Source organism: Crocodylus porosus, unplaced genomic scaffold (assembly GCF_001723895.1).
Source record: "Crocodylus porosus isolate Cpor-Errol unplaced genomic scaffold, CroPor_comp1, whole genome shotgun sequence".
Classification (NCBI taxonomy): Eukaryota; Metazoa; Chordata; order Crocodylia; family Crocodylidae; genus Crocodylus; species Crocodylus porosus.
In genome coordinates, this window is record NW_017728916.1 from 9,687,576 (window position 1) to 9,700,880 (window position 13,305).

Below are 13,305 nucleotides of genomic sequence, written 5' to 3' on the forward strand. Positions count from 1 at the left end.
CCCCCTACTCCTTTTCAGCACACGATGCATCTGTCGTGGAAGCTGGTCACTCATTTCACACTGCCCTTTCCCCTCTGCCCCTTGGAGCCGACTCTCCATTTCATTCAGACGCTTGGCCAGGAGTTGTACGTGGCCAGGCTGGTTCCCTACTGTCCCTGTCCAGCTACTTCTCCGGGCATTTTACCATGTGAGGCCTGGAGCCAGCCCCGAAGCTCGGGGACTTAGCTTTAAGCCCATGAGGACTTTCACTGGTCTCAGTGCATTTTCTCCTGCACGTGAAATCAGACACGCGCCAAAGCGCTCGGTCCGGGCCGAATCATTCCTCCCACGGCTTCGTACAAGGGCCGTGCAGCCCGACGGGTACCGGAGAGAGGGAATAACGTGCTCGCGCCTGCAGCTGCATGCAAAAAAAGGGTGGCAGGAAAAAGCTCCTCTGCTATTTCCACCTTGGTGGAAAGCTGCCCTTCATAGCTGAAATTTGAGCACCGGCCTGGCCACCTGGCAGAGAAGAGCCTGTTCCCTCCCCTCCTCCTCTCCCGGCCATAGCACACGACACGAATGAGGTCCCTGGGGTGGGGATGGCCAGCGGGGTACCGGGCGGGGGTTTCCACACAAGAGGGGAACGGAGAGGAAAACTCTTCCCTGTTATCAGAGCGAGGACCTGGAGCTACTTAAGCTGCCGGAGTATCTCCTCTGACTCCGTGGGAGCCCGTATACGTAGTCTTGGCTCTCGGGGTTTTGGTTTCGGGGAGGGCCGGCACTGTGGCAGAGGCGGGGGGCTTGCTAAAGGCCAGCATCTCCTCCCAGAGCCTGCTGGCAGCGTCGTGGTGGGCCAGGGCATGTCTGGGAGTTTCTGGGTCCCTTGAGGGTGCGCCGTTTCGGCCCCTCCTTTCCGGGCTGAGCTGCACGGCGTGCTTCTTCCCGAAAGAGGACGAAGTTGCAGTTAAAAAAACATCCCTAAGGGAAAATTGATGCTGATGCGGCTGCTTGGTGCCGGACCGAAGCAAAGGCGCTCTCCAGCGCTCGCTGCCCGGCGCCTGGGCCCTGGGCTGCTTGGGTTGATTTTCTCAGCCACAGAGAGGGCAAACAAGTGCCTTAGATATCACAAGGCAAATAACCCCGCCTGCGGTCCCCTGCAAAGTGAGTGTTGCCTGCCAGGATTTATCGCACATGGATGCATTCAAATTTGAAAACACCTAAGTGATGCAGGAACCTAAATACCCCTCCTAAAATGGACCTGGGAAGAGAGGGGAGGTCATGTCCCCATAGTCACTAGCTTGGGGACCCAGATCCAAGGCCCTGCCCTGAGGTGAGGGCTGTTTGGCGAGGGTCTCCCCGGTCTCGTTCTGGTCCGCAGGTCTTTTCCTGATGAAGGTTTTGCTGAAGCTCCCCAGTCTGGGGGACACGGTGTGGTTTTGATGAATCGACTCGTTCCCACCAAAAAGCAAGTTTGGCTCTAAACTCTTCCGTCCCCCGGGGAGTCACCAAGCACCAACGCCCCCTTGGACACGGGAGTTGGGCTCTGAAGCCAGTCGAATGCCTGCAACGCAGTTACCTTGATCTGTGCAAAAACGACGTGCCCGGTCCGGCACCGCCGTTAGGCGTTCAGACTCCGGCGCCTTCGCTCCCTTGACTCTGCCTCGTGGCTTTGGGCAAGCCAGATGCCTGATCGGATCTGCTCAAGCATGAACGAAGTCACGGCTGCTTCCGCTATTGTTTAAGTTTTGCATTTACCCTTAGCGCACATCAAGAAAGGGCGAAATAGCTTCCGTGTGCTAGAGCAGCGAGGGCCAGGCTTCTTGCAGGCGTGCGACGGGGAAGGGTAGCGGATGCCAGGCGGTCTGCTCATGGTCCACCGACCTCGGACCCCTGTCACCGATCCTGGCTTCCCCAGGTCGGAAGGATTTAATTTTTTCAGGTACAGATGAACTGTGCCCAGGCCTGGCCTGTCGAAGGGTTGCATGGGATAAGCATTTCAGTCACATCTGCTAAATAATACAACAAAGGAGGAATTTTCTCAGCAAAGCAGCTCAGCATATCCGATTAGCACTAAGGTGTGAGGGCTGGTCTGAGAAATATTTTGGTCCAGAGCAAAGTTATTCATGAATATTAAATTCTTACTAAACGAATGGCTGTCTCCTTAGTTTGGACAGCAGCGACTACGGTGGGATTCATTCTTGATCGTGTTGTCCTCCATGCACTAAGTTGCCACCATCACACTTGGCAAGGAAGCCCCTGTGCTGGCTGCGTGACAAAAACGGGATTAGTTTGCTGCTCTGAGTTGCGGGTAGATATTAGCTTGAAAAAAGAAAAGAAACCAGAGCCCCCTCTTTCCCTCCCCTGGCTCACTTTAAAATACGATTTTTTCTAAAGTTAGAAAGAAAAGTAACTGGACCAAACCAGAGCCCTCGGAAGGTAACCTTTGCATCTAATCCAGCCCGCTGGTCTTGCTGGAAAGGACTTCACAGCTTTGTTTCTCCTTGTAAAGAATTTGGGACATATGTCCTGACAATTAGTCAGAGCAACCAAAATACACCATCAACCCTGCAAGCTGATCTCTTCGGACCGGGAGAGCAAAGATAAGCACAGGGCTGAGCATTGTGAAGCTGTGGGGATGGTTAGCCTTAATATGGATTCATAACCAGTGGATCTGAAGGCTTTCACTCGCTGTCTAGCTATTGAAAATACAATGACTAGGACATTAGCTTGCTTTGCACTAGTTGTTCCGCGGGGCCAGGGACTGTTGCACGCTAAACAGTATGGGGAGACCAGAATTGCATCGAGTCATGGACCCAAATGGCTGCTGCAATGGCACTGAATAATCTCCAGGGCCTGTCAACCGTCACCCGAGGCAGTCTGGCTTAGCCCTGTGTGCTAAAGTGCTTTTTTCCCCCCTTGTAAATGCCCAGGGACAAGTCTAACTAGGATGTCCATGCCCCTCCGTGCGAGCAACGAGGATGCGCCTGCGTGGCTCCGTGCCAAAACCAGAGGGAGGCTCATGCTGTGATTCATAAAAAGGTCTTCGGCATATGATACAGTGTTGAAATCAGTGTGGATATCTGAGACGGGAGGGCTGGAGAAGTATCTTGGGTCTTTATCAGCGCGCAGCGCTAAGGTCAGCGCTGGGATGAGACCTGCGCTACGATCCCGCAGCCCCTAGCAGCCACCGGTGACTGGGTGAACAGCTCTGACTGCATTAAAAAATTGTGGTAAAAGAGCAGTGTTAAGGTTGCAAAGCTGGGAACGGGCAGAAATCGGGTTGCCTCTGCAGCCTCTTCTCTCCTGTGGCCCAGGACAGGTTCACCGTCAGGTCCTTCCCGCTCCGCGCGACCCTGGGAGCCCCGTGCTTCTGCGCTGTCCTGGTGAGCCACGGCTCCGAGCGCGGCGGCGACCGACAGCCTGGGGCACGTCTCGCAGGCCCGAGATGCCAAATCCAGCAGCTGCGCCAAAGTGGGACGTGGGCGCCTGCTTGCGGGCAGTGACTCCGGGTCGAATTTGCCCGCTCTGCTGATGAAGAGGGGGTTTTGTGACCTGCTGGCCGTGCCCACTTCCACGGCGATCTGATAGCCAGGCTCAGTCCACACCTCTGTGCAAATCTGCGGTGCTGCAGGACTTGTACGTGCCCGCTGGCAGCGGGAAGAGGAAGGGGATGGGTGTCGTGGAGGAGGCGCAGCGTCTCCTGAGGCTCCACGTTGCCACGACCGTGGGGAGGGTGGTCTCGTGGGGCGGCCTGAGCCCAGCCGGCTCCGTGGCTTAGAGCCGGCGCTGCGCTGCTCCTCCTGCACCCTGGGTGTCAGGCACGGCGCTGGGAGAAGGCAACCCTGACTTTGCAATCCCAACAGTGCTCTTCAACCACGGTTTTTTAATGCAATTAGAGCTGACCAGGGAAGCCCTGTTCCCTCTGTCCCTCAGCCCCCGGGGCAGTGTCTGGACTGGCTCACGGCTCTTCTCAGCGTGGCACGCAGCGGGAGCGCGTGTCTCGGGGCCTGGCGGTGAGCCTGGCAGAGCAGAGTGCTGCCGTGGCCTGCCTGTCGGGCACTTCCTGCGGTTTCGTCTTCCCGGGCGTTTGCTGGGCGTGTTCGATGCCACGAGGGTCCCAGCTCCCACCTTCTTTCCACTAAGTTTCCAGGCCTCCGGCCTGCAAAGAGTAGCTGCCTCTGAACCAGTCTAACCTCAGATACCAGAAGGCAAATAAAAGTGACCCTGGCTTTATTGCTTTTTCTTTTTTTAAAAATCTGGTTTTTCAGCCACTTCAGAGCGTGACGGGTCAGTTGTTTGCTTGCCTGTACTTTGAACAGGCGGGGTTGGTAGGCTGGGATTTCCCCGGGGAAATCCTCCGTCCAGCAGGATGCCAGGAGTCCTAAATATTCTGGAATCGGCTCCGGATGTGTCGGGGAAGCGAAGTCTTTGCAGAGCGCCGTCCCCTGTGCGCTACCGGTTGTGCTACCCCACAACCCCCGCTCCTCAGCGGTACACCGGACTTTGCAAAGTTTTCAGCCCCCTCATCCTAACCGTCCTGCTCCACGATGGCAGCACAGAGATGAACCCTTGCCGCCGGGGTAAGGCCTGTTCCTGCCGTGGTGCGGGCGGAGAGCGAATCGCCCTGTCCTCACGATGGCTCGGACAAAGCCTTGCAGCTTGAGCTCTGGGAGTAGAAGGTGACATTTTTAATCGTTACGGAGGTGCTAAACCAGCGGGGACAGCCCTGATCCCCCGCAGGACGAGCCCTCGATGGGGGGCAGAGCAGCGTGGACGCGGTGCATGGCCGCAGAGCGAGCCGTCCATCCGCCGCAGCGAGAGCCAGAAGGCAGCCGAAAAGAAGAGAAAAAGGAGGTTCAGGGATGCTGTTGTGAACGAGCCTTCCCCTGACCTTACAGGGACAGCGCCCTGGCACGGGGTCCCTTCTCCAAGACCAAAATAGCCGGGAGGCTGGATGAGGGATTGAACAAAAACTTGGATGTACAAAGCAGCCTTTGATTTATTCCTGCCCCCTGGCTCTGGGCGTCAGCTGGCGATCGGTGGCCAGCCCTGTCAACAACAGGTGGAGCTGAGCACATCCTTGGAGAGGCTGTTGTAGGCGAGCAGATGGAAATAAAACAGAAACATCTTCACTGGCGAATGGGAGCAGCCCTGAAAATACCCCGGCGTGTGGAAGGAGACACATGGCTGCAGCCTTTTCCCCCTGTTTGCCTCTTTTCCACCGTCTTTCCTTCCCGGCCTCCTCCATTCCAGCCTTTTGCCCTGCTTTGCCCCGATTTCTCCTTTCCTCTGCGCTCCCGTGCGAGCTCGGAGGGGGCAGGTGTGCGTGGCACGAGCCGTGGGGTGCCTGTAGGGGCGCTGAGCCCCTGCCGATGTAGGGTGGGAGCCGGCCGGCTGTGGGGGCCTCGCCATGGCAGTGCCAGCGTGCCTCCCCTACGGTGGCCCTCTCCAGCCCCCCGCGCGACTGGCGTGCTTGGCGGTGTGGGGGTCACCCCCAGAGCGCAAGGCCGCGGGGCTCTCGCTGGGGGGTGGTCTCGCCGCCCATCAGTGCAGAGTTTTCACGTGGCTCGACGCACAGCAGTCTCCCCCGTCCAGCTTGCTCCCACGAGACGCAGGGCGCCCGGAGACCACGAGGCCAGTCCCTCGCCTTGGCACTGCTCCCCAGCTCGCGGAGGCAGCAGGGGAAGCATCAGCTTCGCTTTAGCGTGCAGTCGCCGGCTGCTTTGGTGAGCAAGGCTGTGCGCCTGCTGCTTTTAGATGGCCCCCGCGTGGGGGGCCATCACGTGGCGCTAGGCCCCCCGGGGCAGTACCGTGGCGCTTCTCTTGGCCGGGGGCTGCTCGTGGAGGAGGTGCGGGCGGGAGTCTCCATGACCGCCCCGCTCGGCTGGGCTTTAGACGGCGGTCGGGGTGAGGGGCAGCCTGGGAGCATGTGAGGGGACAAGTCCCCTGAGCACCAGACTCTGCTCTGCAGTGTTTTCACCCCCGCCCGGTTGCTTTTCTGCCCAGACTTTTCTCCCGCGTACGGCGCTGGGCATTGCCCCCTTCTCACGTCAGCTCCGCCGAGGAGGGGAGCTGAGCACCCTGCCGGGGTGTCTGCCCTCTCCCCACTGGCTGGGGCAGCAGAGCCAGCTGCCCGGTGTTGCATGAAGGGGTGAGGACCGGGCAGCGGAGGCCCAGCCCCGGGAAAGCAATGAGTGGGGGGGCCGGGATGCCTGCACCCCAGGAGCGGGAGGCTCGCCGGGTCCGCAGTTGCTCCTGGAGGATCCACGGGCAGCTGCGGATGTGTGAGCCGGTCTCGCCGCGGCCTCGCTGCACAGGCGCCCACCCCGAAAACTCCCCTCTTGCCTGCGGCAGGCCCCGCTTTGGGAGTGTTGACTGCACCTGTCCTGCGCCATCACACGCAACAGCTCTGGCGTGGGGGCACAACCCCCCCCCGCCAGCTGGACGGCAGATGATGGGCCGCGGAGCAGATCAGCGCTCTTAGCCCGGGTCAAAGCTGTCAGCGCGCCCCCTTCTCGCTTGCTGGTGCCGTGTGCAGCCGGGGCGGCGCGCGGGGGGCCGCGGAGTGGAACATTTCCCTGAAAGGTGGGCACCGCGCTGCATGTACTGCGGCGCGCTCGTCCCTTTGATGGTGACTAATGGCTCGTCAATGCCTGGATAGAGCCGCGGTCCTATTTCAGTGACTCTCGGCTGCGCTGAGTGACAGGGATATGCGAGAAGGGCTGGAGCTGTCCAGACACACATTTTTCTGGCAGGATTGTTTAGGTCAAGAAAGATACTCTGGGCAACACAATGCTGAATCACTTGTGTATTTGAGTCGGTGACACTACGGCTCAGTCATGCCATCAGCCCAGCCGCCACCCAGCCGATAAACAGCGGCTTTGAGGGAAATGTCTCGGGGCTCAGTTGGCTGGAAAAAAACATAAAGAAACTGGGGACTAAATAGAAAGGTGCAGGGGGTGCAGCCCCAGGCCTCAGGCCAGATGAGGAGGGAAATGCAAGTGCCAGGGCCGGGGTGCCCTGAACATCTGCAGATGCCGGTGCGAGGAGATTCTGCAGGGGCTCCCTCCCCGCGGTGCGGTGACTCTCAGCCGGGGGCCAGGAGGTCCTTTCAAGGGTGCTGCAGCACCCTTAGGTGTGTAGACCCCTACCTGTGAGTCGCAAGGTAAACCCCAAGATTTCCAATAGAGACCCTGAGTGAACAAAATGTGCCCTCTCTCGGGTCTTTGCAGCAGAAGGGCAGCGCCGTGACGTTTCTGTAATCAAGAGACGAGTGGAGTTCCCCACGGAGATCGAGACCCGCAGCCCTCGTGCGTGGGGTGAGGACCTGGTTGGCTGCACAGTGGACCTCTGGCTGGGACATAATAGATATAAGGATACCCTGTGTAATGGGGCGTTTGGGGGACGCTGGGGAGGAACACGGGCCTGGACAGGAGCTGGAAATTGCCTGGAGGCATGACCGCCAGCGGTTCAGCGCTGCCCCGGGCGGGAGAGGGCCGTGCTTCGTGTCGCTTGGGGTGGCCGCTGCCTTCCGCTGGAGCGGGCTGACTTTTCTCTGGCACCTTGAGGGCTTTGCAAGCCGCGCTCCTGGCATGAAACGCTGGCTTCCCGGGCGGTGGTGGCAGGACTGCCATCAGCCTCCTCTGGGCCGTGGCTTCCCTGCTGCGTTTTCTCAGTCTCTACTTTTACCCCTGTTCCTTCCTGCTCCTGCTTCATATTATATATGGGCACCTGTGGATGTGGCACATATGGATGTGTGTATTTGGTATATCTGGGAGACTGTGTGTGTGTGTGTGTGTGTGTGTGTGTGTGTGTGTGTGTGTGTGTGTGTGTGTGTGTGTGAAATACGCTCACACAGGCCCTGGGCCTCCGTCTAGCGTGCCTGCAGCATGCTTAGACATGTACATGTGCACCTCTCCAATTCTGTCTATGAATTGCAGCCATCTCTGGGGTGGAACGTGACAGCTGGTTTAATGCCGCTCAGGAATGTGACACTGCCGTTTAGGACAGGAAGCGAAGCTTACTGTAGCTAATTGAAATCGCAGGGGATCGTTTAGAGAGGCAGAAAATAATTACCTAGTGGGATTGCAGCCAGGGGATGCCAACCCTCGCCTACCATAGGGTGAACAGCATGCCAGATCGCTACTGGCACCACAAGGAGCATGGTTATCCTTGTGAACCCCCTGCACGTTGCCAACAGACGGACGGAGCTGTCTGTGAACATTGCACCGTTCGTGTGCAGCGAGAGCAGCCCGGTTGCTCGGAGCCGTGTGACTTCCCGGCCCAGGAGAGTCGTCTGCTTCAGTCTGACGTGTTGATTAGGGCGGGCCGGCAGGGCTTTTTCTCCAACCGGCTGTATAGTTGGGACAAATATTAGACAAACTTTTGGGCACGATGTGTCCTTCCTCAGGTCCGGAAAAGGAGCAGGTGCAGTTGATGCTGAATACCAATGACTTGGTTCAATAAAAGATGTTACCCAACAAATCTTGCTTCTCACTTTTCTCTGGGACCATCACAGCGGCCAGGCCATCACAACACTACTGTATAGATATCCCGGCCCAGCGTGCTGAATCCACGGACTGCTCTTTGCTCCTCTGGATCAAACACGCTCTCCTTGCCAGCCGTGAGGTACGTTCACACGCACACGGCGATTGGAACGGAGTCTAGCCCTGCCGGCGTGTCTCGGGGTGGGCCGAGTTGTAGCACGGGGCTCCTGGGTCACGACAGCCAGCCCGTGCTGCGCGCTTGCATTGTGCTCGTTGCGGTGGAGCGTGCCAACCTGCCCGTGGTCCAAGCGAGAGTCTTTCCCAAGCCCCACAACACAGCAGTGCTTAGTGCCAGGCAGCGCAATTACTGTACAAACTGTATAGCCTGGCCTAGGAACAGCAGCCCATTTCTCACAGCGCTCCCCTGAGTAGGTGCCCAGGGCAGGAAACCGAGCTCGGGAGGTTAACTGACTTTCCCACGGCCGCGCAGTGAGTCAGTGTCATTGGCAGGGCTCGGGTTGAGGCGTTCCTGGCTCCCAGCCCCGAGCTCAGGCCACTGATCCCCGTCTGCCGCCCCGGCCCTGTTTACATAGCGTGGTGCTGACACGACTTCCCTGCCGCCACATGCTGTAAGCTAGAGGGACACACTTGAGATGCGCGGCTCGTGAGGACAGCGGCCAGGTGGCCTCCGCTCCAGCTGCGAAAGCGATGGCACGGCGTTGCTGAGCCTCTCACGCGGCTTCTCCGTGCCGCGCTGTGGTTTCCCCTGCTGCGCGAGCAGAGGGGACGGCAGGGGGGCTCAGGCCCTTGAGCTACCCTGAAATAAAACCACATTGCAGGTTGGACGCTCTCGTTAAACCCGCCGAGGTCCAGCCCCTGTGCAGGGGTCCGGTGCCAGCCTTTGGGGGCAGACTAAAGTGCCTGCTCTCCTAGTGGGTTTCCTTTGGGATAATAGAAGTACGTATTGCTCACTCTTGGAGGGGCCACACTAGCTTGCGTGGCACTGGGAGCTCACACTTGGCCCCTGTAATCAGCTTCTGTTGTTTAAATACTGTTCAGACCCAGCGAGTGTGGGGCAGCCCTGACCCCCGGGTATACACTGTAATGCCTGCGAGCTGCCCAGAAAGCCAAGGCCGGGCTGTGCCCTCTCGGGCGTTTGAGCTGCAGCCGCGCTCCCGCCGCCTCTAGAACGAATTTGGATGCTGAAGTAGTCGTGCAGGTATTTATATGTTGTCCCTGGATCCTATTCTTCTCCCTTGGATCACCTAAAATGGTAAGAATTTTGGAGTGGGATTAACATGGTGATCCCTGGGGAGGGGGTGTGGACATCTGGTGCTAGGTCTTTCTGTATTAATAGCCTCCCCTTAAATGTATGTTATCAAATGAGACACATTCTTATCAGGCGAGAGACTATGAACTCAGTTGTCTAAGGGGCGGCTTGTGAATTAGTCCCTTAATCATGGCTTTCCACAGGCATACAGGTAACACGGCAATACCGTAGACGCGTTTATCGGCGGGCGGTCTTGTTGTATTGCGCAGTGTATTTTAATAGCCGAATAGCGTGTCGTAAAAGCGGTTTTTTTACTTGTTGCCTACTTACTCACCTAATGGGCACTAAGCAGTGCTTGGGGTGTTGCAGCTGCAGGACGTCAGGGTGTAGTCCGGTGCAGGGGTGTTGAATGGGACATGAACACAGTGCGCAGTGCACGTGGTGCACGTCAGCTGCGCGTTCAGGGTGGCCGTTACATGGTCTCAGGGTGGGCACTGCGGGGCAGGATGTTTGCCACGCAGCTTTCTTGCTTGGGCACTGGCACTGGGCGCGGGGAGGTTTCTGCTTCCTTGCCCTCTCCTCCGGGGTAAAATACCAGCGCAGGTTGCTGCACTGGAGGGGACGGGTCGTGGTTACTTGGTGTTTCTCTTTCTCCTCCTTGAGCCGCTCCAGCCCATTTCCTGAAGGAGAAAGCTTTTGCCATGCAGGGATTATACAAATGTGCCCTGCATATTTTGGGTCATGGATATTTTACACCCACAGGCTGAAAGAGGTGGTTGTGTCACGCTCGTGAATCTTGCCAGAAAAGCAAAGGCAGAGCAGGTGCAGGGAGCACGCGCAGAACAAGGGCTTTGAGGTCTAATGAGGAGTAAAAGTGCTTTTACAACCAGAGGGGGAAGTTTGCAAGGTGGTTAAATCATGCTGGATTTGCCTTTGGGTGGTGCCACCTGCCCTCAAGCATCAAGGATCTGGGTTTTGCACGTGCACCTGCAGCACGGGGCTCTGCACCATCACACGTGGGGCACGGGCTGTGTGTTTAATTAATGGGCAACTCGCGGTGCCTTGCTCTTAGCGCTGACCCTGACGGTCCCATTCACTTGGTCGCTGTGCTGGGACCACTGCCCGCTGCGCTGGCCACCGACTCCGTGGTCTCCCCGCCCGTCCGCGTCTGACTGTCTTTTACACATGGTGCGAGCTGTTTGGGGCAGGGACCGTCTTGCTGTACCAGGGCTCCCGGTCCCTTACTGGGGCTCCTAGCACTGCAGCTGCCACCCCCCCATGTGAGGTTAACAGGTCAGAAAAGCATCTGCCCTCAGCTGAGCCGGGCGGGAGACCAAAGCGGGCTGCGAACTACAGTTCAGAGCGGAGTCTGGTGCACGGCGCTGGGCGTTGGTATCTTGTCCACTTGCAGGTTTAGCGCAGGTGGTCCTAGCGATGGCCCCGTGATACCGCATCCATCCTTTGCAGCCAGGGCCATAAGCAACTCTGTTGGATTTGGGCATGATCAGCAAGGCAGAGTGGTGGCTAAAATACTATATTGGCCTTTCTGCTCCGAAATGCAGGCCGAGAGCTGTGCGGGGAGGCAGAGGCAGGCGCCGCACGCTGCCGGAGGGATGGGAAGCGCTGGGCGGGCGACAGGTCAGGCCTGGCTCCCGAATGGGGACAGGTTGGCACACGCAGACAGTTGGCGTGTTTGTGGTTAGGTAACTGCTGAATTTTAGCCTGTTTTCACATGAAATACTCTGATATTGGAGAAGGCCACAGGCTTGGCCTGGGGCCTTGGTGCGGTGGCCAGGAGTTAAATTGAGGCTCTGCTTTGCCAGAGCTTCTGGGAACCAGCTTCGTGCGGGATTAGTTTCTGGAGCTGGTTCAGGAAAGCCGGCGGAGGCTGGGAGGACCACGGCCCAGGGCTTATAGGTCTCCCTGGATATTGCAAATTCTTGGTGTTGCTTTGTGCTCTGCATGGAGTTTGGCCTTTAATGCACCACCGCCCCTTCAGCCGGCGGCCAGTGCACTGTCCCTTCTCCCCGCCACCCCCCGCATGGGCAGTACCCCACCCTGCACAGCTGTGCAGCCGGATCTCCCTCCTGGGTTTTTCGTCTTCCCAGTTCCCTGATCCGTAGCTTTTTTCCCCCCCGACTAGTTGGGGACTGTCCGGATGAGAGCCCGAGGTGCAGAGGTCTGAGACCGCTGGTGGTAGGGGCAGGAAGTGGGGTGGCACATGGGCAATGCCTGGCCTGCAGACACCCCCAACCCGGGTGTGCAGAGGCCTGTGCTTCCACCTTGCATGGAGGGCACCAGCCCTGCACTGGCTGTGGCACAGCCGGCACCGAGGTCCTGCCCAGCCCCGAGCTTCGCTGCTTGTTATATGTGGTGCCCCAGCTCGGGGGTCCTGGGCAGGGAGGTGGGGTGGCTATGACCTTGCCACTGGGACAGCCAGGGCTTTGGTGCACAGCACCAGGCTGCATCCACGAGCCCATGCATGGGTGCAGCCCAGCAGGGCTGATGCATGGGAGCATCTCGTGAGGGTGCTGCGGGCGCCTGCGGCACTGGCAGCTCCAGGGAGCTCACGTCAAGGGGTGCTGAAGCAGCAGCTGCAAGCTCCTGGCTCCGTCCGGCTCTCCCCACAAGCTGAGGTGGAGCAGGGCATTACCCTTGTCCTCTCCTGGGGCTGACCGCTGCCGCCATCCTTCCTCATGGGGTGGGAGGTGACCCAGCCAGGCCTTCCTGGCCCTGGTCCCGGTGCTGCTCATGGTGACTTCGTGGCAAATCCCAGGTGTCTGGGTGCATCCGGTACCGTGCCAGCTCACACGAGTCTGAGTGACTGCAGGTGGAGGAAGGGTGGGAGCAGCTGGGAGCTGCCAGTCATGGGAGCAGGACATGATCGTCTGGCTTCGCAGGGAAGCTGCTGGCACTGAGCGAGCCAACATCTCCGGGCATCCTGGTGCCAGGGCGTGCTCAGCGCAGCATGTAGCGGGGTGATTGCAGGCAGGGCGGTAGGTGCAGGGTGAAGAGCGGGCTAGGCCCATCCAGCAGGTTATAGAGAGCATCTGACTTGTTTGCTGCCCAAAAACCTCAGCCTGTAGGCAGAGTTTCCTGCAGCCAGCTACAGAGTAAATGCAGGACTGTGTGTGTGTGTACACGTACATGTGTTTGCATGCACGAGTGGGTGTGCATGCATGCATACGTGCGTGCATATGTGCATGTACATGCACCCTCCTGCCCTCGGCTAGCAAATCACAGCTGGCAGCAGGCTGCTGCACCTGGCATGGATGCGCTGGTACCAGGAACCCCTCCTCCCCGCACTAGCGTTTCTATGAGCAAAGCCTGAGCTGCTCTCTGGCGGCAGCAGAAGGTACAGGCGTAAGCCCCAGTGCTGTGCGAGCGTGTCCAGCTGGCACGGAGAGGGAGCGGCGTGCGGGCACTCGGGGCACCAGGCTGCGCCGGCATGGGTTCTGCTAGTCCCTGGCTCTGCCCTGAGCACACAAACCCCCGCCCATCAGCAGAAGACAGTGGGGGGGATACCCTCCCCCCCCATCACCGCACCCTGGCCCAGGGGGCAGAGGGCTG

General features: G+C 58.8%; 1 protein-coding gene across 4 annotated transcripts in view; it reads left to right on the forward strand.

Moving 5' to 3' along the window:
* Positions 1-13,305, forward strand: part of FHL1 (four and a half LIM domains 1) — a 49,950-nt gene that overhangs the window by 33,548 nt on the left and 3,097 nt on the right. Inside the window, exon 1 of one of the 4 annotated variants that reach the window (XM_019536409.1) lies at positions 9,819-9,946. The exons of 2 other annotated variants lie outside the window; for them this stretch is intronic. In XM_019536409.1, the coding sequence (XP_019391954.1) occupies positions 9,925-9,946 (22 nt within the window). In that variant the 5' untranslated portion in view covers positions 9,819-9,924. Of the gene's footprint in view, positions 1-9,818; positions 9,947-13,305 lie in introns of those variants that run through there. One more of the 4 variants, XM_019536408.1, reaches the window with a different exon arrangement.